Here is a 27,577-nt window from a genome sequence, read left to right on the forward strand (position 1 = left end):
CGCTGGGGAAACCTCCAGACCATGGATAGCCGAATCAGCAGAGAGTAGAACTCGGACAATTCCCGCATCACTCCAGAGATGCTGAAATCCCGGACTGGCGAGTTTGACCTGGAGTCCATCCTTTTCCTGAAGCTGCGCTCTCTGGGGATCCATGAGTTGGGTTGTATCGGAGAGTGCCTAAACCTAGAGCGATTAGATCTCTCAAACAACAACGTCACCCACCTGGCTCCGTTATCCTCACTGAAGATGCTGGTGGCCCTTAACTTGTCCTGTAACCGGGTTTCCTCTCTGGAGCCCCTGGCCTCCTGCAACAACCTGCAAACCCTCAACGTGGCTGGGAACTCGCTGTGCAGCATGGACAGTTTGCAGTGCCTTAAATGCCTTCGTAAGCTGGAAAGCATACGCTTGAGGGATCCTCTCTACAACCTGAGTAACCCTTTTTGTGCCAACGGCTCCTACAGACATGCCGTGCTCAATACCGTACCCAGTGTTAGAGCGATCGATGGTGAGAGGGTCACTGGCAGCGGCAGCGAACTTTACCATCTGTGCCGGGACATTGATAACTCCTTAAAGAGATTCACCACCAGCAATGGGATGGTGGAGATGCCGGGCTCTGTCAAGCCATGGGTGGAGGATGGCTACTTTGACCTGAAGCCTTCCCAGAGCACCATCATCGAAGAGGCCTACAAGCAGTTTAATGACATTCTGCAGGAGTGTAAAGAACTGAGCAAGAGGGCCGATGATGCCATCAGAAGTGACACCAATTCTTATGTCTACAGTCTTCTGATTGCCTGGCTTCCCTTTCCACAGCCTGGACCTGCAGACCCTCCATAGCTGACCATTCCTCCTGCTTTTCTACGCATTTGATCTACTAAAAGCTAGAGATACCTGGAAATGTTGAAGCCATGAGAAAAAACGCTTGATGAATGTTCTCCTGAATTTCAGGTGTAATTTTCTCTATAAATGAAGGGATTGTGTATTTTTGGGAGGTTGTGGTTTGTAAAACTTCCTTACCTGAAGATGCTGCTGGTGAAGAAACACTTTGAGGTGATCCAGAAGCAGCAGAACGAGCATTTCTGGAATAAGAACTCTGGAGGGAAAAGCTCCTCGCTCTTTCATTCCGATACTCAGCATTTCATCCCATAAAGTATTTTTAATGTCTTTGGGGAACCTCTGGCATGCCAGGATGGGTTTTGTCATCCGTGTAGCATTTGGAAAAGAAGATTTCTTCTCACAATTTCTGATAATTGTAGCTTTGCTCCCAGCGGAAATCGCACTCTGGAAATGTTTCTAAATTCGAAATGTTGGTCTCACCATTTTACTGAGAGGAGGAAAAGAAGAAACTATTTTCTGAGCAGACTTGTGCTGTGATGCTGGAGAACATTCCAAGTAATCATTTAAAGGTTATAAAGATAGACGAATAGACAAATTGATCCTGTTACATGTTAAATAAGGCCTCAGAGGACAGAAACTATCATCGACTGCAGGGGTCTCCAAACTTTCCTAACAAAGGGCCAGTTTACTGTCCTTTAGACTTTGAGGGGGCCGGACTGCGGCCAGTGGGAGTAAAATATGCCCTGGTATCAATGGGAGTAAAGAATGCCCAATCATTGGTACTAGAGGGAGGAATAGTGCCGCCATCATTGGTGTCAGTGAGATATACCCAACATCCCTGATCCAGTGCTTACCATGGTTGTCACTTTATAGTGATGGTGATTTCCCCTCAGAAATCGTACCTTGCTGGACTCTACCAGAAACCTAATTTCTCCTCAGTGTTTCCTCTTGGACTTCTCACCCTCAATTTCTTGTCAGGTTCAGTTCATATGTCTTGTATTGTGGACTGCACATCCCCCAATAAATGTTCTTCCTACTGGTTGGACCTCCTCCGAGCTTTTGTCCTTTCTAGAACCCTCATTTACAAGGCAATTCACCTGTGTAACTTCAGCAATTTCAAGGTTATATTTTTATGGAGTTGTATGATGTGACGGGACAAGGTCATCTAAAGCCCAGAGTGGACATGCCAAACTGCCCCTACCCCCCCCCCCCCCAAGATGTACAGTATGAGCATTAAGTGTGAACAAAAATCCCCCCCAAAAAAGACTAAGCATAAATTTCCCCTCCTCCCAGTACAAATCCCCCCCCCACTGAAATCCCCCCTCCCAGCACAGATCTTTGCCCCCTCCATCCCCCCAATCCCACCAGCACAAATGCTCCCCAAAATGAAAAACACCCCTTCTATCACAAATCTACCACCTATCAAATGTCCCCTCCAAGTACGCATCCTCTCCCCTCCACTCCAAATCCCCCACCCAGCACAAATATTCCCCCCCCCCACACACACACACACACACACACACACAAACATTTCCCCTCCTAGCGCAAATACCCCCTAATCATCCCTACTAGCAAAAATCCCCCCCCCCAAAAAAACGAAACAAAATTGAACACTAATCTTAGACTAAGCATAAACTTCCCCTCCTCCAGTACAAATACACCCCCCTGCTGAAATCCCCCCTCCCAGAACAAATATTTGCCCCTTCCATCCCCCAAATCCTCCCCAGCACAAATGCCCCCAAAACGAAAAAAAATTCAACACCTCCGAACCCCCCACCCAGGACAAATATTCCCCCCAATCCCCCCTCCTAGCACAAATTCCACACACACAATCCCCCCCCCCCCACACACACACACACACATTTCCCCTCCTAGCACAAATACCCCCTAATCATCCCTACTAGCAAAAATTCCCTCCCCCCAAAAATTTTCCCTCCTAGCATATATCCCCTTCCCACTCTGCTATATCTCCAGCACAAACCCCCCCAAGTCCCCCCCTCCTAGCACAAATCATTTCCCCCCTTCCATCACAACCCCCCCCCCTCCTTTTTAGGAGCAAAAAAGAATAGAATTGATGAGATGATTGATGTAAATGTACAATATATGTGTAAACTGACAGCGCTATATAAAGTAACAAATAAATAATAACTATGTGAAAAGTAAAGTAACTCAAAGTAAACAACAGGAATATTCAGTTGAATTAAGTAAAATGAGATCTGGTTGGTTGTTGTCGGCAGTGCCTGGACAAGATCATCCAAGATGTCAAAGGACAACCCCCCCCCCCCCCCCACTAATTTCCATTATATACAGTATCTGACAAAAGTAAGTACACCCTCACATATTGTAAATATTTTCATCTATATTTTCATGTGACAACACTGAAGAAATGAGACTTTGCTACAATGTAAAGTAGTGAGTGTACAGCTTGTATAACAGTGTAAATTTACTGTCCCCTCAAAATAACTCAACACACAGCCATTAATGTCTAAACCGCTGGCAGCAAAAGTGGGTGCACCCCACTCACTCATTGGGCCCAATTAGCCATTTTCCCTCCCCGGTGTCATGTGACTCGTTAGTGTTACAAGGTCTCAGGTGTGAATGGGGGGCAGGTGTGTTTCAATTTGGTGTTATCGCTCTCACTCTCTCATACTGGTCACTGGAAGTTCAACATGGCACCTCATGGCAAAGAACTCTCTGAGGATCTGAAAAAAAGAAATGTTGCTCTACATAAAGATGGCCTAGGGCAGTGATGGTGAACCTTGGCACCCCAGATGTTTTGGAACTATATTTCCCATGATACCCAACTACACTGCAGAGTGCATAAGCATCATGGGAAATGTAGTTTTCAAAACATTTCGGGTGCCAAGCTTCACCATCACTGGCCTAGGTTATAAGAAGTTTGCCAAGACCCTGAAACTGAGCTGCAGCACGGTGGCCAAGACCATACAGCGGTGTAACAGGACAGATTCCACTCAGAACAGGCCTCGCCATGGTCCACCAAAGAAGTTGAGTGCACGTGCTCAGCGTCATATCCAGAAGTTGTCTTTGGGAAATAGACGTATGAGTGCTTCCAGCATTGCTTCAGAGGTTGAAGGGGTGGGGGGTCAGCCTGTCAGTGCTCAGACCATACGCCGCACACTGCATCAAATTGGTCTGCATGGCTGTCGTCCCACAAGGAAGCCTCTTCTAAAGATGATGAACAAGAAGGCCTGCAAACAGTTTGCTGAAGACAAGAAGACTAAGGACATGGATTACTGGAACCATGTCCTGTGTTCTGATGAGACCAAGATAAACTTATTTGGTGTCAGATGGTGTCAGGCGTGTGTGGGGGCAACCAGGTGAGGAGTACAAAGACAAGTGTGTCTTCCTACAGTCAGGCATGGTGGTGGGAGTGTCATGGTCTGGGGCTGCATGAGTGCTGCCGGCACTGGGGAGCTACAGATCATTGAGGGAACCATGAATGCCAACATGTACTGTGACATACTGAAGCAGAGCATGATCCCCTCCCTTCAGAGACTGGGCCTCAGGGCAGTATTCCAACATAACGACCCCAAACACCTCCAAGATGACCACTGCCTTGATAAAGAAGCTGAGGATAAAGGTGATGGACTGGCCAAGCGTCTCCAGACCTAAACCCTATTGAGCATCTGTGGGGATCCTCAAACAGAAGGTGGAGGAGCACAAGGTCTCTAACATCCACCAGCTCTGTGATGTCATCATGGAGGAGGGGAAGAGGACTCCAGTGGCAACCTGTGAAGCTCTGGTGAACTCCATGCCCAAGAGGGTTAAGGCAGTGCTGGAAAATAATGGTGGTCACACAAAATATTGACACTTTAGGGTCCAATTTAGACTTTGTCACTTAGGGGTGTACTCACTTTTGTTGCCAGTGGTTTAGACATTAATGGCTGTGTGTTGAATTATTTTGAGGGGGACAGTAAATTTACACTGTTATACAAGCTGTACACTCACTACTTTACATTGTAGCAAAGTCTCATTTCTTCAGTGTTGTCACATGGAAAGATAGAATAATGAGAGGGGTGTACTTACTTTTGTGAGATACTGTAAATGTAAAAAGACTTAACATTAAAAAAAAAAAATAGAAGTTTTTATTAGTTTCTGTTATTAAATTTTGCAAATAAAAACTATATCTTCATAAATTTAGGCCAAAATGTATTTTGCTTCATTTCTTTGGTGAAAATAACCCAAATCTGTGTATTATTTATCTGTAGGAAACTTATAGAGTCCACAAACTATGAGATATATATCTGACAATCCACCAATCATTTCTTGAGGACAGTACAAATACACCCCAAATCACCCCTTTTTGGAAATTAGACAATCTTATGTATTTAATAAGAGAAATGGCGAGTTTTTTGAATTTGTCGATTTTTTTCCCAATTTTTTGGAAATGAAGACATTAAAAAAACAAAAAAGTTATTATTATTATTTTTTTTTTTTTACCATACTGTCACCAGTACAGTACAGCGCCATCATATGACTGGTGTGAGGTGATCAGGGTGTCACCAGTACAGTACAGTGCCATCATATGACTGGTGTGGGGTGATCGGGGTATCACCAGTACAGTACAGCGCCATCATATGACTGGTGTGAGGTGATCAGGGTGTCACCAGTACAGTACAGTGCCATCATATGACTGGTGTGGGGTGATCGGGGTGTCACCAGTACAGTACAGCGCCATCATATGACTGGTGTGCGGTGATCGGGGTGTCACCAGTACAGTACAGTGCCATCATATGACTGGTGTGGGGTGATCGGGGTGTCACCAGTACAGTACAGTGCCATCATATGACTGGTGTGGGGTGATCGGGGTGTCACCAGTACAGTACAGTGCCATCATATGACTGGTGTGGGGTGATCGGGGTGTCACCAGTACAGTACAGTGCCATCATATGACTGGTGTGGGGTGATCGGGGTGTCACCAGTACAGTACAGTGCCGTCATATGACTGGTGTGGGGTGATCGGGGTGTCACCAGTACAGTACAGTGCCATCATATGACTGGTGTGGGGTGATCGGGGTGTCACCAGTACAGTACAGTGCCATCATATGACTGGTGTGGGGTGATCGGGGTGTCACCAGTACAGTACAGTGCCGTCATATGACTGGTGTGGGGTGATCGGGGTGTCACCAGTACAGTACAGTGCCATCATATGACTGGTGTGGGGTGATCGAGGTGTCACCAGTACAGTACAGCGCCATCATATGACTGGTGTGGGGTGATCGGGGTATCACCAGTACAGTACAGCGCCATCATATGACTGGTGTGGGGTGATCGGGGTGTCACCAGTACAGTACAGTGCCATCATATGACTGGTGTGGGGTGATCGTGGTGTCACCAGTACAGTACAGCGCCATCATATGACTGGTGTGGGGTGATCGGGGTGTCACCAGTACAGTACAGTGCCATCATATGACTGGTGTGGGGTGATCGGGGTGTCACCAGTACAGTACAGTGCCATCATATGACTGGTGTGGGGTGATCAGGGTGTCACCAGTACAGTACAGAGCCATCATATGACTGGTGTGAGGTGATCAGGGTGTCACCAGTACAGTACAGCGCTATCATATGACTGGTGTGAGGTGATCAGGGTGTCACCAGTACAGTACAGTGACATCATATGACTGGTGTGGGGTGATCGGGGTGTCACCAGTACAGTACAGTGCCATCATATGACTGGTGTGGGGTGATCGGGGTGTCACCAGTACAGTACAGTGCCATCATATGACTGGTGTGGGGTGATCGGGGTGTCACCAGTACAGTACAGTGCCATCATATGACTGGTGTGGGGTGATCGGGGTGTCACCAGTACAGTACAGTGCCGTCATATGACTGGTGTGGGGTGATCGGGGTGTCACCAGTACAGTACAGTGCCATCATATGACTGGTGTGGGGTGATCGGGGTGTCACCAGTACAGTACAGTGCCGTCATATGACTGGTGTGGGGTGATCGGGGTGTCACCAGTACAGTACAGCGCCATCATATGACTGGTGTGGGGTGATCGGGGTGTCACCAGTACAGTACAGTGCCGTCATATGACTGGTGTGGGGTGATCGGGGTGTCACCAGTACAGTACAGTGCCATCATATGACTGGTGTGGGGTGATCGGGGTGTCACCAGTACAGTACAGTGCCATCATATGACTGGTGTGGGGTGATCGGGGTGTCACCAGTACAGTACAGTGCCATCATATGACTGGTGTGGGGTGATCGGGGTGTCACCAGTACAGTACAGTGCCGTCATATGACTGGTGTGGGGTGATCGGGGTGTCACCAGTACAGTACAGTGCCATCATATGACTGGTGTGGGGTGATCGGGGTGTCACCAGTACAGTACAGTGCCATCATATGACTGGTGTGGGGTGATCGGGGTGTCACCAGTACAGTACAGCGCCATCATATGACTGGTGTGGGGTGATCGGGGTGTCACCAGTACAGTACAGCGCCATCATATGACTGGTGTGGGGTGATCAGGGTGTCACCAGTACAGTACAGCGCCATCATATGACTGGTGTGAGGTGATCAGGGTGTCACCAGTACAGTACAGTTCCATCATATGACTGGTGTGGGGTGATCAGGGTGTCACCAGTACAGTACAGTGCCATCATATGACTGGTGTGGGGTGATCAGGGTGTCACCAGTACAGTACAGTGCCATCATATAACTGGTGTGAGGTGATCAGGGTGTCACCAGTACAGTACAGTGCCATCATATGACTGGTGTGGGGTGATCAGGGTGTCACCAGTACAGTACAGTGCCATCATATAACTGGTGTGAGGTGATCAGGGTGTCACCAGTACAGTACAGCGCCATCATATGACTGGAGTGGGGTGATCAGGGTGTCACCAGTACAGTACAGTGCCATCATATGACTGGTGTGGGGTGATCGGGGTGTCACCAGTACAGTACAATCATATGACTGGTGTGGGGTGATCGGGTGTCACCAGTACAGTACAATCATATGACTGGTGTGGGGTGATCAGGGTGTCACCAGTACAGTACAGCGCCATCATATGACTGGTGTTGGGTGATCAGGACGCTGAGCGGTGACAATACGAAAAAATTAAAAAAAATTTTTTTTAATTATATATTTTTATGATTTTTTTTAAAGCACACTTTGACCGAAGCAATATAATGTTCCCATGGTAACATTGTACTACTCTGGGGAAGTGATGAGGATTTTTCTTTGCTCATTATGTTTGCTTATAGTAATGAATTTCATTGCTATAAGCAAAGCATTTAACTGAATAAAATCGGTTCATTGAGTTTGTTCTGTTGTGATGGGCTGTGATTTTCCACAGCTGATCACATGGCACAGTTGGGCTGTGATTGGTCCTGTCTGTACCATGGGATCACTGTGACCAATCACAGCTAGCTACACAATTGTATACAATGAATGGCATGAGAGGAAGTCATCCATTGTGTGCAACCTGCTGTGATTGGTCACAGGGGTCACATGGTATAGGCAGCGGGCCAGTAGTGATCGGTCATCACACAGCGAGGCACGATTCGGGAGGACATCATATGACATCCACCCAGATCAACGAGAGACCCACCCAGCCATTGATTTACTTTTGCCCAGGCAGAAACTGGTTAAAAACATTTTTTTTCATTTTAAATACCAGTGTTATACGAAATCATTGCATCCAGCCAAATTCATTTTTTGGACTGGTATTTGTTCCCCTCCCCCTATATTTTTTTTGAAAAAATTTTTTGCCTATTAGCCCAGAAAACGGCTATATTTTTGATTTGACAGATTTGGTTCAGGTTCAGCATCCGAATTTCTTTGAAGTTCACTGAATCCCACCTAAACCGACCCCAGAGCAGTGCGACTCATCCCTACTCTTCACAGTATGGTCAGAGACCCCTGTCACCAGACCACTCACCTTCCCATAGGATTATATTCAATGTATTTTATCCGTGTCGTTTACCTGTAAAGCCTCCCTTGTGTGAACATCCAAAAGTCCTGAGCCTGCTACTGGGTGCCGCCATCTTGGATGTGATGTCAGCAGCCCTGAGAGCTCAGAGCTGTCACTCAATATTCCTCTTTAATCCTCCCCCAGCAGTGACGTAAATGTTATGTAGAGATGTGAGGGGGAGAGGCAGAGTAGCTGGGCCAGCACAGACAGTAAGTAGACACTCCCAGAAGAGGAGAGGGCTATGACCTGCAAGAAGACACGATTGGTGACGGAGGCCTGAGCATGCGGCCTACTGAGAGCGGAGCCCATCCTCAGCGGTGCAGATGCTGGTTTGAGGGCTGTATTAGGGAATTGCATGGCCCAGTGGGTATGGAATGGGGTGCAAATTTACAATTCCTGTGTAGGTGATGTGCTCCCCCATACCCTCCCCCCAGGTATACAATGGACACATTACAAGTTTTGTTACTTTATTCCATCCTCTGCAGGTGATTTCAGTGTCAAAGCTCTCCATAGACATAAAGATAGATTGTCCCATTAGTGGGGGTCTCTGGTGGCCTCATTGTCACGTCTCCTCTTCCCATCCTACAATAGTGTGACCCTTCTGTACATACATCACACTCTGCTACAGGACTATGGCTGTAATATTCATATGGAAGTGCTCTTATACTATATACAGATACAGTGGACTCTGTGTATATGGGATCTTCCCCACTGTCTGGGATTCAGGATCTTCTCATCCAACGTCTAGACTGGACCTGAAAACAAAGACAGAGAAATAATCAGTGTGGAGAATGAGGGACAGTTCCAAATCCTAAAACCTAACCATCCCCCCATTCTCTGTCCATATCGTTCCTCCTTCTCCTGCCCAACCTTGTCCATATCATCCCTCCTACTTCTCCTGCCCAACCTTGTCCATATTATCCCTTATACTGCTTCTGTCCAACCTTGTCCATATCATTCCTCCTACTGCTCCTGTCCAACCTTGTCCATATCATCCCTGATACTGCTCCTGCCCAACCTTGTCCATATCATCCTTCCTACTCCTTCTGCCCAACCTTGTCCATATCATCCTTCCTACTCCTTCTGCCCAACCTTGTCCATATCATCCTTCCTACTCCTTCTGCCCAACCTGTCCATATCATCCCTCCTACTGCTCCTGCCCAACCTTGTCCATATCATTCCTCCTACTCCTTCTGCCCAACCTTGTCCATATTATCCCTGATTCTGCTCCTGCCCAACCTTGTCCATATCGTCACTCCTACTGCTTCTGTCCAACCTTGTCCATATCATTCCTCCTACTTCTCCTGCCCAACCTTGTCCATGTCATCCCTGATACTGCTCCTGCCCAACCTTGTCCATATCATTCCTCCTACTGCTCCTGTCCAACCTGTCCATATCATCCCTCCTACTGCTACTGCCCAACCTTGTCCATATCATCCTTCCTACTCCTTCTGCCCAACCTTGTCCATATCATCCCTCCTACTGCTCCTGCCCAACCTGTCCATATCATCCCTCCTACTGCTCCTGCCCAACCTTGTCCATATCATCCTTCCTACTCCTTCTGTCCAACCTTGTCCATATCATCCCTCCTACTGCTACTGCCCAACCTTGTCCATATCATTCCTCCTACTGCTACTGCCCAACCTTGTCCATATCATCCCTTATACTGCTCCTGCCCAACCTTGTCCATATCATCCTTCCTACTCCTTCTGTCCAACCTTGTCCATATTATCCCTGATTCTGCTCCTGCCCAACCTTGTCCATATCGTCACTCCTACTGCTTCTGTCCAACCTTGTTCATATCATCCCTGATACTGCTTCTGTCCAACCTTGTCCATATCATCCCTTATACTGCTCCTGCTCAACCTTGTCCATATCATCCTTCCTACTCCTTCTGCCCAACCTTGTCCATATCATCCCTCCTACTGCTCCTGCCCAACCTGTCCATATCATCCCTCCTACTGCTCCTGCCCAACCTTGTCCATATCATCCTTCCTACTCCTTCTGTCCATATCATCCCTCCTACTGCTCCTGCCCAACCTTGTCCATATCATCCCTCCTACTGCTCCTGCCCAACCTTGTCCATATCATCCTTCCTACTCCTTCTGTCCAACCTTGTCCATATTATCCCTGATTCTGCGCCTGCCCAACCTTGTCCATATCGTCACTCCTACTGCTTCTGTCCAACCTTGTCCATATCATTCCTCCTACTGCTACTGCCCAACCTTGTCCATATCATCTCTGATACTGCTCCTGTCCAACCTTGTCCATATCATCCCTCCTACTGCTAATGCCCAACCTTGTCCATATCGTCCTACCTACTCCTTCTGTCCAACCTTGTCCATATCATCCCTCCTACTGCATTAAATTTTGCAATCAGTATGCAGTGCTAACCTGAACTCTGCACATAACGCACCCTCGAATTCTGCACGTTGCACACCCCTGAACTCTACACTATGTACGTAGCATACCCCGAACTCTGCACTATGTATGTAGCTCACCCCCTGAACTCTGCACATAACACACCCCTGAACTCTGCACTATGTACGTAGCACTCCCCTGAACTCTGCACATAACGCACCCCTGAACTCTGCACTATGTACGTAGCACTCCCCTGAACTCTGCACATAACGCACCCCTGAACTCTGCACTATGTACGTAGCACTCCCCTGAACTCTGCACATAACGCACCCCTGAACTCTGCACTATGTACGTAGCGCACCCCTGAACTCTGCAATCAGTATGCAGTGCCCCCCTGAACTCAGCACTATGTATGTAGCGCACCCCCGAACTCTGCAATCAGTATGCAGTGCCCCCCTGAACTCAGCACTATGTATGTAGAGCACCCCTGAACTCTGCACTATGTATGTAACACTCCCCTGAACTCTGCACATAACGCACCCCTGAACTCTGCACTATGTACGTAGCGTACCCCCGAACTCTGCACCATGTACGTAATGCACTCCTGATATTTAATGCCCCTTTAATACCCTCCCATTGTCTGAAATTTGACCACACCATTTATTTGATTCAGGTTGGGGTGTGTGTGCAGGGGGGGATTTTGGGGGGGGGGGTGGTGGTTGATTTTCTGCACCTATTTTATGGGAAGAAAAGCCCTGGGAGAGCCTGTATGTGCATGCACATCGCCGTACCCAACACCCTTATAACTGAAAGAACTAAAACACATGGAATGAAAGGAGTGAGCCAGGCATAGCCAGTTTGAGGGGGAAAGGGCTAGATGATGCTGGGCGTCCTTTAACCAGAAAATGAGGCGGGCTCTATCTATCTGTTTGGAAGCTCACAGTGTGCGGTGAAATCAGAGGATGCCGTTTCAGTGGAGCGGAGGAGCCGGTACACCTGTGCAGGACTGAAGGGAAGGCCGGGGGTCAGATTTAAGTGCAGTTACACTTGATTTGACTAACAATACCAGAAATAATAAACATGTTATTCGATTTTTACTCCAGGAGTATAGAATGTTCGGCAGTTCCAACGAAATAATGCATTCAAATTTAACTAAACCCATTTGATTTTAGTCAACTAAAATATGACTAAATCTAAAACAATTCAAATGACTAAAATACGACAAAAACTAAAATTACATTTTAGTCAAAAGACATCTATTGTTCATACATCTTGGGGGGGCGTGGTTTGGCATGTTCGCCCCGGGTTATAGGTGACCTTGTCCCGGCTCTGCTCCTGCAGCACAGCTGTCCTATGGGTGGTCAGCGCTCAGATGTCTGATATGGATACTTTGTTGCAGCAGCCCAGAGTTTGGATTGCGGTGTTCTATGATAGAACATTGTACTATTGGTAGAACATTGTACCATTGGTGGAACATTGTACCATTAGTGGAACATTGTACTATTGGTAGAACATTGTACCATTGGTGGAACATTGTACCATTAGTGGAACATTGTACTATTGGTAGAACATTGTACCATTGGTGGAACATTGTACCATTGGTAGAACATTGTACCATTGGTAGAACATTGTACCATTGGTGGAACATTGTACCATTGGTAGAACATTGTACTATTGGTGGAACATTGTACCATTGGTAGAACATTGTACCATTGGTAGAACATTGTACTATTGGTGGAACATTGTACCATTGGTGGAACATTGTACCATTGGTAGAACATTGTACCATTGGTGGAACATTGTACCATTGGTAGAACATTGTACTATTGGTGGAACATTGTACCATTGGTAGAACATTGTACCATTGGTAGAACATTGTACTATTGGTGGAACATTGTACCATTGGTGGAACATTGTACCATTGGTAGAACATTTTACCATTGGTGAAACATTGTACCATTGGTAAAACATTGTACTATTGGTGGAACATTGTACCATTGGTAGAACATTGTACCATTGGTAGAACATTGTACCATTGGTAGAACATTGTACCATTGGTGGAACATTGTACTATTGGTGGAACATTGTACCATTGGTGGAACATTGTACCATTGGTAGAACATTGTACCATTGGTAGAACATTGTACCATTGGTGGAACATTGTACCATTGGTAGAACATTGTACTATTGGTAGAACATTGTACTATTGGTAGAACATTGTACTATTGGTGGAACATTGTACCATTGGTGGAACATTGTACCATTGGTGGAACATTGTACTATTGGTGGAACATTGTACCATTGGTGGAACATTGTACCATTGGTAGAACATTGTACTATTGGTAGAACATTGTACCATTGGTAGAACATTGTACTATTGGTAGAACATTGTACCGTTGGTAGAACATTGTACCATTGGTGGAACATTGTACTATTGGTAGAACATTGTACTATTGGTAGAACATTGTACTATTGGTAGAACATTGTACTATTGGTGGAACATTGTACTATTGGTAGAACATTGTACCATTGGTGGAACATTGTACTATTGGTAGAACATTGTACCATTGGTAGAACATTGTACTATTGGTGGAACATTGTACTATTGGTAGAACATTGTACTATTGGTAGAACATTGTACTATTGGTAGAACATTGTACTATTGGTAGAACATTGTACTATTGGTGGAACATTGTACCATTGGTGGAACATTGTACTATTGGTGGAACATTGTACCATTGGTAGAACATTGTACTATTGGTAGAACATTCTACCATTGGTAGAACATTGTACCATTGGTGGAACATTGTACCATTGGTAGAACATTGTACTATTGGTAGAACATTATACTATTGGTAGAACATTGTACTATTGGTAGAACATTGTACTATTGGTAGAACATTGTACTATTGGTGGAACATTGTACCATTGGTGGAACATTGTACTATTGGTAGAACATTGTACCATTGGTAGAACATTGTACTATTGGTAGAACATTGTACCATTGGTAGAACATTGTACCATTGGTGGAACATTGTACCATTGGTAGAACATTGTACTATTGGTAGAACATTGTACTATTGGTAGAACATTGTACTATTGGTAGAACATTGTACTATTGGTGGAACATTGTACTATTGGTAGAACATTGTACCATTGGTGGAACATTGTACCATTGGTAGAACATTGTACTATTGGTGGAACATTGTACTATTGGTGGAACATTGTACTATTGGTAGAACATTGTACTATTGGTAGAACATTGTACTATTGGTGGAACATTGTACTATTGGTGGAACATTGTACTATTGGTGGAACATTGTACTATTGGTGGAACATTGTACTATTGGTGGAACATTGTACTATTGGTAGAACATTGTACTCAGTCAGCGGAGAGGTTATCACTGGAGGTCCATTCCTCCCGGATCACTCCAAGATCTCCATCACACTCACCTCCTTTCACAAAGCTGTACCTCCCCAAATTCTTTTTCCCATTGTCCTTCTTCTCCACCTCCATACACGATTCCTTCCTCCGATCCTGACGCGCCTATATAGAGAGAGGAGGGGAGGTCACATTACACGACCGCTTTGCCAATATTAAAACCAAGAGCCAAATATGATAATAATATAAATAGGGGTTTTGTTCTCTCCTTTTTGGGCAGTTTAGGGTCACCTGGGACACACAGGTAGAGCTCTGTAGTCTGGAGAGCAGACAGGAAGGATCTACCAGATCTTAGACCCTCTGAGCTTACCTTACCTTACCACATTGCTGGTGGTGTAGGAAGGTGACTGGAGTTTCTTCCATGGGAGCCACACCTGGAGAGCATATATGAGGCTTGAATGTTTGGAAGGATCATATCCAGGATCTTATGTTGAGACCCCCTGAGCTTACCTATAATCCTGAGAGGACTACTGATCCTGTAATCCCAAAACCCATATGCCCACACCATGAGAATGGGGGGGGGGGGCAACCATTTCTGGTAAGAATCCAACTAATGGGAGTGGTGTTTGCACATTGGTGGTGGTGTAGGAAGGTGACTGGAGTTTCTTCCATGGGAGCCACACCTGGAGATCATATATGAGGCTTGAATGTTTGGAAGGATCACATCCAGGATCTTATGCTGAGACCCTCTGAGCTTTCCTTCAATCCTGAGAGGACTACTGATATCATTATCCAAAAACGCATATGCCCACACCATGAGAATGGGGGGGGGGGGGCAACCATTTCTGGTAAGAATCCAACTAGAAGCCAAATAAGGTGAAAACTCTCCGATCCCGTTCACCACGCCATCGTACCCTGACACATGTCCAGCATGTTCTGTATAAGATTTGTAATCCTCACACGTGTTACATGAAGAAGGAATATTCTTTAGAATTTTTTGGAATTCGCAGCCAAGACCCAGCAAAAGAAATAAAACATCCTTCACCTTTATTGCAGCAAACCGCAACGCACAGCATGTTCCTTGGGATGGGCGGCAGTGCAGATCTGTCCACACCTCCTGTACTTGTGCACCAGCTGTCATTATAAATGTGTTGCAGTAACGTGCGTGTTCTGTTCCACTTTTCTATATTTTTTATGTCTCATTGAACTGAATGAGGCCATTATAGTGTAGCTCTGCCCCCGTAGGGCTTGCTGTGTGGACCTCCCTCTGGTTACCTGTAGACCGTTGCTGGGAATTCGTTACACATCCCTCCTTACTCCCAGTTGCTCGTTACTCAATGAACAGTCCAGGGGTTTTGGTTTGGTATTTTTGTTGAACTTGGATGGTGTGACGGTACTTACCGTCACTGGGGGTGAAAGACAGATACTTAATGGACACTGAGAATATGGGAGAGTAATATTTATCAACAATATCTCTCAAGAAATATGAAGAAATATGAAGATTTGATCCCACTTTACACTGTGAGACCTATAGCCTGTTGCCTTGAAGTCTGTGGCACCTAAATAATCATAGCAATATGTAGATGTGTATTCCATGTACTTCAATGTAGGAGTCTGCCTGTCCCATTGTTAAATGTTAATGACCTCACATTGTTCTGTCCAGATGGCTAGATAATTAGTTCAGGTTATTTCTGTTTCTGTATACAATTCCATCTGCATATGATAATGTAATCAGACTCACTTGACCTGATAGTGTAAATAATGTGTGTGAGTGGGTTCAATAAACAGTTCTAATTCACCCTCAATCTAGAGCCCTGTCTCTTATTGGGGGAATCTGCTACAAGGGATTGCTATGCTCTTCATACTCTCTTGAATAATCACTAAGCTCTTGTAAGAGCATTTTCCTGTTCCTGCGTCACTCTCTGGGGAAAGAGAGGTTCAACCACTGGAACCTTGAGCTTTGTTGTGGGTCTAGGGTGGGTAGGAGACGGCGAGACCCCAACCAAGCTGCGGAGGTACGTGGGGTCTGCAGTGGTTATGGTGTCTGGTGGAGTGCTTGGAGCCCTCAGTAAGCACTAGGAGCATCCATCAACGGAGGTACCCAGTCGGGTGCCAGTTGATTTGTTACAGATGGGGGAAGGGAATAGTGGGATACTCCAACTGGAACTATATACAGTAGATAAGGACAACTCTTACTTGGCCTCACCCAGTTATTTGCGGAAGCAGACACACTGCTTTACCCACACTGCCACTTGCATGGAAGAATTAAGTCTTCTTGCTTTCTCTAGCAGCAGACTTGAAGCAACTACTTTATCTTCAGGACACTCTCTAGCATCCCCTTGACTGACACCTGTCCCCTGACTCTTCCACTTGAAGGGGTGGCCCTCACATGACACAGATCTGTACTCACTGTAAGCAGAATCAGATCCTTTCCAGTGTCTCCCTTCCACTCAGCTCTGCAGAACATCTGGGTTTAGCTTCTCTCTCTCTCTCTCTGACTTTCAGGCCCTCATGTCGACCACCCAAGGCCGCATGGCAATTTCTACAGAGAAGGGGCAGCCATCCGGGACTCCCTCTCCAGCTGAAGACCCCAAGCCCATGAGCCCCTGGCATTTATACAGTCACCCGGCATGCAACGAGGCACATTCCTCTGCCAATAGCTAGGGCTGTAACAATGCCTGTGCCCTCACTTGTCAGGTTTCCTCCCACTGTCCAACATGCCTCCTTATTGGACCAGTCTGAAACATTTAGACAAGCTGAGCTGCACCTGAGCACCATGAGCAGACCCTATCAATAGATCCTGCTCTCTGGTAGGCAGAGAGCCAGGGGCAGCCCGTCCATGGATAGGGGGGGGTAGGTGCTGCCCCCCCTATCCATGCGTCCGGCCCCCTAATCTACATGCAGGGCGCCGGAGGCATGGATTCCAATAGGGGATTTTTTTTTTTTTTTTAAAGGACATGATTAGAGCCAGAGGCTCTAATAGGATTCAAAAAAGGGTGAGCTTGGGGTTTGTACACAGGGGGGCCTAGTCATGCTGGAACAGAGGGTCTTCACCAAACTGCTACCACAAGGTTGGAAGAGCACAATTGTCTCCAATGTCTTTGTATGATGGAGTATTACCTGACCACCAATGTAAGAAACACTCTTTCCACTGATCACCAATGTAAGGGACATTCTTCCCACTGACCACCAATGTAAGGAGCATTCTTCTCACTGATCACCAATGTAAGGGACATTCTTCCCACTGATCACCAATGTAAGGGACATTCTTCCCACTGACCACCAATGTAAGGAGCATTCTTCCCACTGACCACCAATGTAAGGAGCATTCTTCCCACTGACCCCCAATGTAAGGAGCATTCTTCCCACTGACCATCAATGTAAGGAGCATTCTTCCCACTGACCACGAATGTAAGGGACATTCTTCCCACTGACCACCAATGTAAGGGACATTCTTCCCACTGACCACCAATGTAAGGAACATTCTTCCAAAAAACAATAAGGTGTAACCACCCTTCTCCTGCGCTTGGTATCCAGACCCCTCGACCACACACTTTGCGGGATTGACAACTGGCTTCTCAGATGGCTCAAGTCTTGCTGCCCTTAACGGACTGGGGTAGTCCACCGGTACTAAAAGCAAAAAAGAACAAAAAAGGGCGCACCGACCTAGCGCATTATCCTCAATATAAGGCTTTATTAAATAACATAAAAATGGCTACTCACAGACGTAGATATAAGTAAGGCGTATCAAGCTGGATTGCTCGAGAGTCCGTGTTTAGTCCATATAATTGTCCATGATGAGATGACTGACGCGTTTCGAGGCCTAGTCTCTTCCTCAGAGTCACTCTGAGGAAGAGGCTAGGCCTCGAAACGCGTCAGTCATCTCATCATGGACAATTATATGGACTAAACACGGACTCTCGAGCAATCCAGCTTGATACGCCTTACTTATATCTACGTCTGTGAGTAGCCATTTTTATGTTATTTAATAAAGCCTTATATTGAGGATAATGCGCTAGGTCGGTGCGCCCTTTTTTGTTCTTTTTTGCTTTAAGGAACATTCTTCCCACTGACCCCCAATGTAAGGAACATTCTTCCCACTGACCACCAATGTAAGGAACATTCTTCCCACTGACCACCAATGTAAGGGACATTCTTCCCACTGACCTCCAATGTAAGGAACATTCTTCCACTGACCCTCTGATAAGTTAGATTTAGTGAATTTTCTCTGAGAACTGAAAATTGCTTCAAGAGTTCCTCTGGGGTAAAAGGGAAAACTGTCCTACACATATACAGGAGCATCTCATAAAATTAGAATATCATCAAAAAATTAATTTATTTCGGTAATTCAATTCCAAAAAGTAACCTCCTATACTTTATATAGATGTGTTACACACAGACTGATATATTTCACGCATTTCTTTCTTTTATTATGGTTTACAGCGAGTGACACCCCAAAATTCAGCATCTTCCACATGATTATTTAACCTACTGAACCAGACTCAGAGACCATTTAAAGCAGCCTTTCTCAACCTTTTCAACACAGAGGAACCCTTGAAATACATTTCTGGTCTCGGGAAACCCCTGCTAACAATTAAAAATCTACAACTCATGACACATTAGTGTGACAATCAGTGGGAAGAATGCTCCGTACTCTTGTCATCATTGGGAAGAATTACCCCCCTTACAGATAGCTAAAAGGAACAATGGTGTCATTGGGAACTTATCGTAGAGGCAGAAACTGTCCATTTCTCAAGGAAGCCCTAGGAACCTTAGGAGGAACCCCTAGCAACCTCAGAAGGAGCCCCTAGCAACCTCAGGAGGAACCCCTAGGACCCTCAGAAGGAACCCCTAGGATTCCACAGAACCCTGGTTGAGAAACCCTGATTTAAATGTTCAGTTGGAGTTAATTAGCTGATTAGAGTGTGACAACATGAGTCTACAATATTCAACTTTTTTCTAAGTATTCTAAATTTTCTGAGATACTGAATTTTGGGGTGTCACTAGCTGTAAGCCATAATCATCAAAATTAAAAGAAAGAAATGCTTGAAATCTCTCACTCTGTGTGTAATACATCTATTTAAAATATATGAGCTTCTCTTTTTGAATTGAATTACTGAAATAAATTAACTTTTTGATGATATTCTAATTTTTCGAGATACTCCTGTACTATATATAGTCATTGATGGAAGGATTTGAGAAAAAAAAAAATGAATCAGTAAAAAAGACATAAAGGAAAACTTGTCACCTACAGGAGGCAACTCCACACAACTGGGTAAGACTGAGGAGTAATAGCAAGAAGTACTGACTGGGGTTATAATTTGGGATTTACCGCATTTAGGTGTCGTGGCAGAATGCATTCTTCAACCTGAGACATAACAGAGTAAGATTCGTGTTCAAATTTGTAACAACCGAAGCAGTTATAGGTCTTCTGTGGAGACAAAACAATGGGAACACAATGTCACCAGGTGAGGTCAGAGAGTATTATAAGTCACAATGTCACCAGGGGAGGTCAGAGAGTATTATAAGTCACAATGTCACCAGGGGAGGTCAGAGAGTATTATAAGTCACAATGTCACCAGGGGAGGTCAAAGAGTATTATAAGTCACAACTGTCACCAGGTGAGGTCAGATAGTTCTATAAATCGCAACTGTCACCAGGTGAGGGCAAATAGTAATATACAGTAAGTCAAAACTGTCACCAGGTGAGGTCAGATAGTAAAATAAGTCCCAACTGTCAGCAGGTGAGGTCACATAATATTATAAGTCACAATGTCACCAGCTGAGGTGAAGTACAGATTGGAGTAGTGTGGAGTCAAAAATTTATAATGCACAGGGTACATCAGTGTGCAGTAGTTCATTCGCAATGTACAAGGTGGAGCAGTGTGAAGTAATTAATTCTCTATGTACAGGTTGGAGCAGTGTGGAGTCATTCATTCACAATGTACAGGGTAGAGCATTGTGGAGTAATTTATTCACAATGTACAGAGTGGAGACGTGTGGAGTAATTCATTCACAATGTAAAGGGTGGAACAGTGTGCAGTCATTTATTCACAGTGTACAGAGTGGAGCAGTGTGGAGTCATTTATTCACAATATAGAGTGGAGCAGTGTGCAGTCATTCATTCACAATATACAGAGTGGAACAGTGTAAAGTAAATAATTCACAATGTACAGTGTAGAGCATTGTGGAGTCATTCATTCACAAAGTACAGAGTGGAGCAGTGTGGAGTAATTCATTCACAATGTAAAGGGTGGAGCAGTGTGGAGTCATTCATGCTCTATCTACAGGTTGGAGCAGTGTGCAGTCATTTATTCACAAAATACAGAGTGGAGCAGTGTGCAGTCATTCATTCACAATATACAGAGTGGAACAGTGTGAAGTAATTCATTCACAATGTACAGTGTAGAGCATTGTGGAGTCATTCATTCACAAAGTACAGAGTGGAGCAATTAATTCACAATGTACAGAGTAGAGCAGTGTGGAGTAAATCATTCATAATGTACAGAGTGAAGTAGTGATTAGTCATTCATTCACAATTTACAGAGAGGAACAGTGTAAAGTAATTAATTCACAATGTACAGTGTAGAACTTTGTGGAGTCATTCATTCACAAAGTACAGAGTGGAGCACTGTGGAGTAATTCATTCACAATGTAAAGGGTTGAGCAGTGTGGTGTCATTAATTCTCTATGTACAGGTTGGAGCAATGTGCAGTCATTTATTCACAAAATACAGAGTGGAGCAGTGTGCAGTCATTCATTCACAATATACAGAGTGGAGCAGTGTGCAGTCATTCATTCACAATATACAGAGTGGAACAGTGTGAAGTAATTAATTCACAATGTACAGAGTAGAGCAGTGTGGAGTCCTTCATTCACAATGGAGCAGTGTGGAGTCATTCATTCACAATGCACAGAGTATAGCAGTGTGGAGTCATTCATTTACAATGCACAGAGTGGAGCAGTGTGGAGTAAATAATTCATAATGTAAAGAGTGAAGTAGTGATTGGTCATTAATTCACAAGGTGGAGCAGTGTGGAGTAATTAATTCGCAATGTACAGGATGGAGCAGTGTGGAGTAATTAATTTACAATGCATAGAGTGGAACAGTGTGGAATAACTCATTCACAATGTACAGAGTAGAACAGTGTGGAGTAACTCATTCACAATGTACAGAGTGGAGCAGTGGGGAGTAATTCAATCACAATGTACAGAGTGGAGCAGTGTGGCATAATTAATTTACAAAGTATAGGGTGGAGCAGTGTGGAGTAATGTTGAAAGGCACCTGAACTCCGCCCCCTATACTTCACCCTGGTATATAACCCACCAATCGCCAGGCTTGTCAGACACTTACTGCTTTTTTTTCAGTCTTACAGTCCGGTTTGCTCCAGTCTTGTTTGCGGCATGACGTCTGTTTCACCAGAAACTCCACATTGACGAATATCCCGGCAACGTACAACTGCAAGAAGATGAAGACAGTGAAGGGGCGGGGTGACATTCGCTCTATTGCTCCGCCCATAACGCTTCTCACATGTGTAAATGATCAGCCCTTGTGGGGAGGAGTTTTCACTTTTATATTGTTTTGATGTATAATACATACAGATGTAGAGAGTGTGCGCCCTTCCTATGGGGTGCTGTATGTAGAGTAGGGGGGGTGCACACTTGTTACCCTCAGCCATACAAATAGCCGCCCGCCTGTCCGGTGTACCATGATCAGGATGGGAACCGCTCAGATTTTATTTTAATGTTAAAACTGAATGAAGCCCAACCAAATTTTCACTTTAAATCATCTGAATGAGTTCCAGGAGCTTTAAAACTAAAGGTGTGCAAAGTCCTACAGATTGCATTCTCTAGAAAGCAGCCACAACTTGATTTAGAAAGCCTGTCCCCTGCCAGCCTGCTGCAGAGAAGGGCTCGTGCTTTCTGCCGATTGGAGAGCTCTATCTCTGACTGGGGATGGGAGGTATCAGACATCTGCAGAGAGGCCACTGCTTCCACACAGACAACAGGGGTCCCTCTTTGGGCATATGGCATATTATCAATATGGCAGCTTCTCAGCTAGTCTCTGCCAGTATTTCCAGTATTACTTCCAGGATCTTTTCATGTGCTTCCAAAGTACTTCTAGAATTCCTACCAGCACTTCCAATTGTATTTCTACAATTTCTGCCAGGAATAATAAAAATACTTCCAGAAGTTCCATGAAATGATGCATGATGTGTCCCGTAACCAATATGGTATTTATGCTCCAGGGCTGGAAGTGGCCAATGCTGGGTCTTTTCCCCATCTCCCCCTTGTTACAAAGAACTATGATACTTACCTGTAAGATTGCCTATGCTAACCTGGATTTTATTGACTACCCTCTTGATTTCTGCCTGCCTTGACACCTGCCTCTCTTGATTGCTGCCTCCCTCAACCCCTATCTGGATCTTATTAATCTTTTGATTGTTGCCTGCCTCGACCCCTGCCTGGACCTAACTACTCTCTTCATTGCTGTCTGCCTGAACCCTTGCCTAGACCTGTGTAAGGTTCTGGCACTCTCAGTGCCTCCTATCACATCATTTCCGGGTGCTTTCCATCTACCTAGATAGATGAAGCACATATAGGTGTGTTTTCCTTTAAGAGTGCTGACATCATCACTGAGCGCCGGACTGAACAGCTATTTAAATCACCAGCTCTCACTCACATGTGTTCGTTCAACCTGCTTTGTGCCTTGATGCTAACCTGTCTTGAAGCTCTCATGCTTGCAAGCATACCTCGCTGTCGGAACCACGCTGCGCTGATCCCTGTATCCCGCTACCGGATCATCCGCTCTTGTCGAACCTCTCCTCTACTACATTGCTACTAGTGATAAGTACCCCACAGGGGAAACCTCTATAACCTTCATACTAAAGCTTACACTGTCTAGCTCTGCATACTAAGGACTATTACTACATCTGCACTATCTAGATCGCTAGCTCTTGAGCCTACTATCATCTGCTCTTGCACTGGGTTAGTCTCTCCTGTATGTCATCTGCTATCCTATCATCTACTACCATACATAATTGCTAACCTATCTGCATCCCACCTGTCACTATCTCATTCTCAAGAACATTTCCTTTCAAGTGTCTGTCATCTACCATCTCTACCCAACCTGTCTCTTCAGCCTATCATCACTGAGTTACTATATACATAAGTCACTCTAGGAACATCTTATTGAGTGTGTGTATTTACTTGCTGAATTGAGATCATCCACACATGATGAGTCTTTGGGAGTCGGGATTGGTGTCTCAGCGTTTCTCTACATGACTACTGAAGTGGAATATTTCTGCAGCTGTAAATCCACATCATACATAAAACGCAGGAGCGTTATAGATTGAACGAACCAGATAAAATGGATTCAGCAGAAATGACCACTCAGGTGACACAGTTAACACAACAAGTACCTGCGTTAATACACGCACTTACTGAATTAAAAGAAGACAATCAGGCTCTGTCGCAGCAGGTGGCCAGACTGACACAGCCTACTGCTGCTCAACCCCCAGAACCTCTTGTCCTTCTACCAGACAGGTTTGATGGTTCCCGTTCCTCTTTCCTTTTTTTTCGTATGGATTGTGAGCTCCTATTTATCCTTAAGCCTAGGACCTATCATAATGACTTTATTAAAGTGCATGCTGCCATTAATTTGCTTTCTGGCAAAATGAAAACGTGGGCATACGAGAAACTGCAAGAAAAAAGTCCGATCCTAGACAATTGGGAATCATTTGCAATTGCGATGCACTCCCAGTCTCTCCCCTCCCAAAAATCTATTCCTAAACCTGCTCCAGGTAACTGCAGACCCCGGCTACCTAGGGAAAAAAGGAAACCAAATGAATATGGTGATCCTGCCTGGTCATGGTCCAAGCCTGCCTTAAACAGTCAGCCTTGTCACTCTGACACATCTCATTTGAACCCTGATCCTACAGAGATGGATGAGGAGCCTATGGAGATTGGTGCCGTACATACTAAGTTGTCCTTACAAAAAAAAAGAGATCACAGGAGAATCTGTGGCCTTTGTTTTTATTGTGGAGAAGGGGGACATTTCATTACATCCTGCCCAACCCGACCCCATAGGCCTAAGGCTCTCCCAATGGAGGCCAGGCGAATCCGAACTGTCTTCCCTGAAAAACAGCCTGGAAATTACCAAGGCTGTTGCCAGCCCTGTCCCCGTTCTATATCAGAAAAGGACACCCAGAAATTGGCAGATGTTGGAATAGATATTCCTTCAACTCCAGTGAACTCGATACCACGTTCTAAAAAACCTCCTGTACCACCTCCTGAGGATACTCTTATTTTTGCAAGCACATTTTTAGCTTCCAATGAAAACATTGAGATTCTTGCACCTGACTGCATACGCGCTTCTAATGGCACGGTGGTATGTAGGAAGGATCTGAGGATGTTTGAAGAAGCATTGGTTGCTAGGACTACTAGGATTACTTCGGATGGTTATGCGTCCGATTCTAGTGAGGGGTTCATGTAGCAGATACCCTAACAACAAGTCCGATCCGATTCTCACATCGGTTACCAACCTGATCCGATTCTCATATCGGCAACAAGTGATCAGATTCTCGCATCGGTTACCAACCTGATCCGATTCTCATATCGGCAACAAGTGATCCGATTCTCACATCGGTTACCAACCTGATCCGATTTTCATATCGGCAACAAGTGATCCGATTCTCACATCGGTTACCAACCTGACCCGATTCTCGTATCGGCAACAAGTGATCCGATTTTCACATCGGTTACCAACCTGATCCGATTCTCATATCGGCAACAAGTGATCCGATTCTCACATCGGTTACCAACCTGACCCGATTCTCGTATCAGCAACAAGTGATCCGATTCTCACATCGGTTACCAACCTGATCCGATTTTCATATCGGCAACAAGTGATCAGATTCTCACATCGGTTACCAACCTGATCCGATTCTCATATCGGCAACAAGTGATCCAATTCTCACATCGGTTACCAACCTGATCCGATTCTCACATCGGCAACAAGTTTTTTGTTTTTTTTTCGATTTTCACATCGGCAACCAGTCTTATCCGATTCTCGTATCGGCAACCAGTCTTATCCGATTCTCGTATCGGCAACCAGTCTTATCCGATTCTCGTATCGGCAACCAGTCTTATCCGATTCTCGTATCGGCAACCAGTCTTATCCGATTCTCGTATCGGCAACCAGTGTTATCCGATTCTCGTATCGGCAACCAGTCTTTTCTGATTCTCACATCGGCAACCAGCTTTTTCCGATTCTTATATCGACAACCAGCCTTAGAGGCCTTCCGGAGCCGGCCTTACGGGGGGGGGGGGTACTGTAAGGTTCTGGCACTCTCAGTGCCTCCTATCACATCATTTCCGGGTGCTTTCCATCTACCTAGATAGATGAAGCACATATAGGTGTGTTTTCCTTTAAGAGTGCTGACATCATCACTGAGCGCCGGACTGAACAGCTATTTAAATCACCAGCTTTCACTCACATATGTTCGTTCAACCTGCTTTGTGCCTTGATGCTAACCTGTCTTGAAGCTCTCATGCTTGCAAGCATACCTCGCTGTCGGAACCACGCTGCGCTGATCCCTGTATCCCGCTACCGGATCATCCGCTCTTGTCGAACCTCTCCTCTACTACATTGCTACTAGTGATAAGTACCCCACAGGGATAACCTCAATAACCTTCATACTAAAGCTTACACTGTCTAGCTCTGCATACTAAGGACTGTTACTACATCTGCACTATCTAGATTGCTATCTCTTGAGCCTACTATCATCTGCTCTTGCACTGGGTTAGTCTCTCCTGTATGTCATCTGCTATCCTATCATCTACTACCATACATGATTGCTAACCTATCTGCATCCCACCTGTCACTATCTCATTCTCAAGAACATTTCCTTTCAAGTGTCTGTCATCTACCATCTCTACCCAACCTGTCTCTTCAGCCTATCATCACTGTGTTACTATATACATAAGTCACTCTAGGAACATCTTATTGAGTGTGTGTATTTACTTGCTGAATTGAGATCATCCACACATGATGAGTCTTTGGGAGTTGGGATTGGTGTCTCAGCGTTTCTCTACATGACTACTGAAGTGGAATATTTCTGCAGCTGAAAATCCACATCATACATAAAACGCAGGAGCGTTACAACCTGACTACTCTCTTGATTGCTGCCTGCCTTGACTCCTGCCTGGACCTTTTTACTCTCTTGATCGCTGCCTGCCTTGACCCCTGCCTCTCTTGATTGCTGCCTTCCTCAACCCCTATCTGGATCTGACTACTCTCCTGATTGTTGCCTGCCTTGACCTCTGCCTGGACCTAACTACTCTCTTGATTGCTGTCTGCCTGAACCCTTGCCTAGACCTGACTACTCTCTTAATTGCTGCCTGCCTTGACGCCTGCCTGAATCTCATTACTCTCTAGTTTTCTGCCTGCCTCAACCTCTGCCTGAACCTGACTACTCTCTTGACTGCTGCCTGCCTCGACTCCTGCCTGGACCTTATTACTCTCTTGATTGCTGCCTGCCTTGATGCCTGCCTGAACCTCATTACTCTCTAGTTTGCTGCCTGCCTCGACTCCTGCCTGGACCTGACTACTCTATTTATTGCTACCTGCCTCAACTCCTGCATGGACCTTAATACTCTGTTGATTGCTGCCTGCCTTGGCTCCTGCCTGGAACTGATTACTCTCTAGATTGCTTATTGAATCCCTGCCAAGACCTGAATACTCTCTTGATTGCTGTCTGTCTCGACCAATGCCTGGGTGAGACTACTCTCTTCTTTGCTGCCTGAACCCTTGCCTAGACCTGACTACTCTCTGGATTGCTGCCTGCCTCGACTCCTGCATGGACCTTATTACTCTCTTGATTGCTGCCTGCCTTAACTCCTGCCTAGACCTGTCTACTCTATTGATTGCTGCCTGCCTCGACTCCTGCATGGACCTTATTACTCTTTTGATTGCTGCCTGCCTTGACTCCTGACTACTCTTTTGATTACGGCCTGCCTTGACTCCTGCCTGGAGCTGACTACTCTATAGATTGCTGCTTGAA

General features: G+C 45.3%; 1 protein-coding gene and 1 pseudogene across 2 annotated transcripts in view; one reads left to right on the forward strand and one right to left on the reverse strand.

The window, feature by feature from the left end:
• The first annotated feature begins 21 nt into the window (after positions 1-21).
• On the forward strand, positions 22-834 carry LOC309556615 (leucine-rich repeat-containing protein 61-like; annotated as a pseudogene). Its single transcript has one exon. The product of its transcript is annotated as a leucine-rich repeat-containing protein 61-like (transcript).
• An 8,619-nt stretch (positions 835-9,453) lies between these two features.
• The window catches only part of LOC309556397 (retinoic acid receptor responder protein 2-like), a 43,908-nt gene continuing 25,784 nt past the window's right edge, over positions 9,454-27,577 (reverse strand). Inside the window, exons 3-6 of the mRNA XM_082258861.1 lie at positions 21,868-21,972; positions 19,847-19,945; positions 14,586-14,679; positions 9,454-9,526 (exon numbers count right to left, since the gene is read on the reverse strand). Of these exons, the coding sequence (XP_082114987.1) occupies positions 9,516-9,526; positions 14,586-14,679; positions 19,847-19,945; positions 21,868-21,972 (309 nt within the window). The 3' untranslated portion in view covers positions 9,454-9,515. The remainder of the gene's footprint in view (positions 9,527-14,585; positions 14,680-19,846; positions 19,946-21,867; positions 21,973-27,577) is intronic.

The sequence above is a fragment of the Pelophylax lessonae genome (genome assembly GCF_965119305.1).
Source record: "Pelophylax lessonae genome assembly, chromosome: 5".
Lineage (NCBI taxonomy): Eukaryota > Metazoa > Chordata > Amphibia > Anura > Ranidae > Pelophylax > Pelophylax lessonae.